The sequence below is a fragment of the Penaeus japonicus genome, unplaced genomic scaffold, assembly GCF_977035675.1.
Source record: "Penaeus japonicus unplaced genomic scaffold, GWHDUDI00000001_assembly GWHDUDI00000006, whole genome shotgun sequence".
NCBI lineage: Eukaryota > Metazoa > Arthropoda > Malacostraca > Decapoda > Penaeidae > Penaeus > Penaeus japonicus.
In genome coordinates, this window is record NW_028234408.1 from 20,739,071 (window position 1) to 20,744,070 (window position 5,000).

At 38.9% G+C, this 5,000-nt stretch overlaps 1 protein-coding gene across 1 annotated transcript in view; it reads left to right on the plus strand.

Moving 5' to 3' along the window:
* The window catches only part of LOC122265353 (E3 ubiquitin-protein ligase RNF216-like), an 11,877-nt gene extending 8,249 nt beyond the window's left edge, over positions 1 to 3,628 (plus strand). Inside the window, exon 7 of the mRNA XM_086537708.1 lies at positions 3,069 to 3,628. Within this exon, the coding sequence (XP_086393834.1) occupies positions 3,069 to 3,195 (127 nt within the window). The 3' untranslated portion in view covers positions 3,196 to 3,628. The remainder of the gene's footprint in view (positions 1 to 3,068) is intronic.
* The last annotated feature ends 1,372 nt before the right edge of the window (positions 3,629 to 5,000 follow it).

The window sequence follows — 5,000 nt, forward strand, 5'->3', positions numbered from 1 at the left end:
GTGTGTGTGTGCGCACCCCCCCCCCCCCGATTTCTGTATACTTTATCCTCATAAGAATGAGAAGTAAAAAAAAATAATGAATAAATGAAACGTTTTTAAGTTTTAAAGTGACGTTTAAAAAATTTAAAGGTGGCTTCCACCAGACCGAGACATCCTTATGATCATAAATCGGAGGCTTTATATCAAACATTACGAAATTATACGAAAGGAAGGGCGGTGTAAAGAAATGAATAATGAATGATATTGGCCGATGGAAATGGTCTAATCATATTCAAAAAGACAAATTTTAGGACGTATCCATTCTACTCTTTATTTCTTAAACGTTGAACACATGCTAAATGAACTTTTCTTTTAATTGTATCACTCCCCAATGCCGTATTATAAAATTGCTTTCTGAAATATGTTGCAAAAAAAGCTCTAAGAAAATCATTATTCTGTACATGTTATTAAGAATGTTATCTTGTACTAGGCTTGTACCTTGCTTTCAAGATATGATTCAATGTTAAACACTATCCTCAAACTGCACATTATACATCTTCATGGACCTTATTTTCAGTACTTGAAAAATACGTTTTTACATAACTTAATGGATTCATTTTTTCTCAAAAGTATTAGTAGGCCTATAATGTCTTATTTCGTTCCTCATAACTAGGTCTTGTCTCTCAGATGCTTTTCGATTTTTCTTGTGTTTCTTGTGAAATTGACATACGTAACTAAATACGTAATTATTTTTTTCTAAATTAAAATAGAGTCAGAAGGCTCTAACTCAGACAAGATATTAAAAGAAGGGGAGTGGGTATAAACAGATAAATAAACCATAGATCTAAGACCTCACGAATATACGAGAAGGGCGTAGAGTAAAGAAAGAGTGTTGGATGTATAGCTAAAAAAAAAAGAACATCGACCCCCAAAAGTTGACGGTTGTCCGAGAAGTATGTGCACTAACCTCTCCTGTTCCTTTTCAGGAAATATTCATCAGTTTAATTTATATATTTAGAAATTCTAGACCTACTCCAATAGAAATTTCATATGCCTCACCTGTATAAATTATGACACCCGATATGTAGGTTTGTATGCATGTTACGTTTTACATTCATTATAGATGACCATATTTGAATTATTTATATAAATATGGTAATTTTCATAATCATTTTGCTACCATAGATATTTAGTCTCGGATCTAAACAACTTACAAAAGAAATTTAGGTAACGTGGCAGATGTTTTGCGATTTAAACTGTGTTGTAATCCCCGGGTTACAGAATGGAGTCAAAAATGAAAATAAGGGTGGGGGGTTGTAGAGGGGTTGATGTCAAAGCAGTGTTTGGTTAATCTTGATAGGATAGGATAATCTTATTAGGATAACTTCACGAGCTATAAAGAAAAGTGACTATTATCAGGCACTGAGATAAAATAGATAACACGAAAAATACGTATCCTATATGTATATATATATATATATATATATATATATATATATATATATATATATATATATATATATATATATATATGGTAAAAATACTGACTGAATATAGGTAATAATTATGGCATGTAAAACGTAAATCACTGATATCTTAGAATTAATAAACAGCATATCGCATAATAATGAGATATGGTACAGGTACGTAGCATGACCTTTGATATAGATAGAATGAATGATAAGATGATAACAAACAACATTGCTACACACACACACACACACACACACACACACACACACACACACACACACACACACACACACACACACACACACACACACACACACACACACACACACACACACACACACAGGGTCGGCCCTAGAAAATGCAGGGCCCAGGTTCCAGCCAATTTATACTAATATCAGTAAAATCATAGAGATGTCTTAAAAAGTATATTGTTTACTTCTATATCTGTATGTATAATGGGAAGCAATCAAAATGTGAGTTTGAAACTACATGCGAGTTAACAGATTACATTCAAGCGCGGATCCCCTTTGGCGCGGGGCCCTATAGGGAGCAACTGGTCTAATTGCCTTAAGGCAGTCCCTGACACGCACATATACATATATATATACGCACGTACACAGTTGCCGTACCTAGTGCATATGTAGATAATGATAGTAAGAAACGTTATGCAACAACAATAATGACAAAGAATAAGGACAATTTTTCGTATGACAGGTCATGTTTGTGGACGTAATTGTTTCGTTCATCTGAGTCTTTCTTTTACCCCCGTCACCGCCAGTGGTAGAACGAGATGGAAAAGATGGAGAATGAAAGGCAGAGATAGGAACAGATTGTCAGCAAAATATACGAAGACGCAGCAGCCTATGGAACCAATAGATGGCTAATGCCTACCACGTGGGTTGCAATGGACAAGCACTGTTAATAGTTTCCCTGTGAGACAGGGCGAAGAAACACTGTTTCGCTGTACTCAGGCCTACATCATGTTTACTAGTATGGAAAACAGTATAGAGCACCACACCACAGCGAGAGGACGGAATAAGTTATAAAATTCCTAAAGACATTTGATAACTGAAAGTTGATCTAATATGATCCATATTACCTGTATAATTCCTTAGGATGCATTTACAATTCTTAGTATCAGATCATGTTACGTGACAGGCAACGGTGATGCAAATTGTGAATGCGTAACGTCGCTTTCAATAAATCGAGAGTTAGTTCTACACTGTGGTATCAGTCGTCCTCATATAGGCCAACTATATTTGTTCTGCTAATGACGGAGGCAACAACCACCATGACTCCCAAACCAAACCTTCATGACGTCAGGCTAGTACAGTGGTAGCGTGCCGGCCTCACCTCCCCGTGGTCGGGAGATCGAGTCCCATCCAAGCTCGTGAGCTTCCACTGTCAACACTCCTTGACACACACTCACGAGGCAGCACTCTCTGGCACAGGCCGGGCTAGCCATAGTGAATATACGCCCGGGTAAAGCATCTGCTCTGCATATGCCTTATCTGTACCCAAACATTCAACCAACAATAATCAGTAACATTAGGTCAAAAACACGCTCACTAAGGAATGTTTGTGTGAGTCTATTTTTAATTCCCTGATTCTTACAGGTGCCCATTGTGGACGAACTCAGATGACATCCATAAAAATGAAATCCGTAAGGCCGCTGAGGCAGTGAAGAAAACGATGAAACCCGACGAAAAACTTCTGAATGACCCGACGGAGGGCATCCTCTAATCTCCTGACCCACAGTGAGGAACATCGTGACCTTCTAAATTATTTGTAGGAGTCAACAGGTTCACTGTAAGACTTAGGTATCAAGAATGTGTTTAGTGTTATTTAATGATATCCGGAACGTATTCAGACTTTTGAAAAGAAAAAAAAATCGAGACGTAGTCAGATTTGTAAATATTTTTTTCAGTCATTCTTTAAGAATTGCTTTGTTATATCCCTGTGAATTTTCTAGCTTTGATAATAAAAATTCCCCTACCATAGTCATTTGATATTCAGGATTTACATAATTTCTTTTTTTATATCCCTGTAAATTTTCTAGCCTTGATAATAAAAACCCAACCATAGTCATTCGATATTCAGGATTTACATAATATCTTTGTCATATACCTCCACATTTTCTAGCTTTGGATAATAAAAAATCCCCTACCAACCTGAATTTTGTATCTTTCTCCCCCTCCCTTCTCTCTCACTGTAACCACTTCTGGAACTAGTTGTAACCTTGGGGAGGACACAGACGTTTCTCTGCTGCAGTAGTTTATTAGTTAGCCCGATAATTGTACTTGCCTCCCACAGGCGACGCTGGAGAGAAGTGCTGTGTGCTCAGCTGTCCTGTTCTGATCTCTCATGTTTTCTTTCTCTCTCTCCTCTGCTTCTGTTGTACCCTTCCTTATATTTACTGTTAGTCTAGCGACACGGGCAGACTAGGGTAACTTTCACCGCCCCAGAATATGCAGGCTAATGGACACAACTACAGACAGGAGCCAGGTGCGGCTGGAGGCGGAAGGGCATATAGGAAAGCTTGAAATCTCAGGTCATGAGGGAATGCCTGCTACACAAAATTGAATTGGTATAGTAAAGCTGAATTCATATACTAGCTTAATCCATAACAATCAGTTAGCTAGACACCTCTCTATCTGCTTTATCTTTGTCTGTCAGCCCCCCTCCCTCTCTCTCTCTTTTGTTACCTTTATCTTAGGTCTACAGGAGAGTGTATGTATAATTTCTAAGGATATAGCTAAAGCATCAGATTTTATGCACAAAACTATCTGTAGCAAACACTCTTAAATACAATTTAAAATATTACACATATTAAAGAATTAGTAAATAAGTAAGGGAAACAACTCTAAAAATAAGAACAAATAGGTTCATTTCGCCCATAACAATGTTGAGCAACCATATATTGACTCGGTGCAATGAGGTTGCATGGGGGGGGGGATGGTAGCTCTGACCAGGTAGGAAATCTCAGTGGGAACGACCGCAGTCTGTGCTCAGCCCTAGCCAAGGCCACACGCAGTTTGCTTGATGTTGATCTTGTATATCACACAATATCCACCAATGCTATGCCGCTGTTGTAGTGATTCGAGAGTGATGTCGCGTGAATGCTATCTTGAGACGTGCAATATTTTCCGCACTTCTCTGGACATTACCCAGAAAATTAAGATAGGATGGTGAGCAGGCAGACAGAAAAGATGGTAGGCTTTATTCCATCAGCCTGCAGACATGTGACCTGCACAGAGCCCCTATACTCGGCCCCTCCAGGAGATGACTGTTGCGACGAATGACCCAGCTTCCAAGCAGAAGTCGTTGCTACCTGCTGGCCGTGTCTTGTTTAAGTGAGGCCGTTGTCAAACTCCATGCCAAGGATTATGATGGAATTCTGCAGAGGCAGCCTCTTGCCATTAAGAAGGATGTTGGTTAGGGACAAGTTGGACAGTCGCGGTGGCGGGAGATCAGCATTACCTGTGTCTTCTCTGGAGCTAGTGACACTTACCATCTCTTGCTCCATGTAGTGATACGCTGTAGTACCT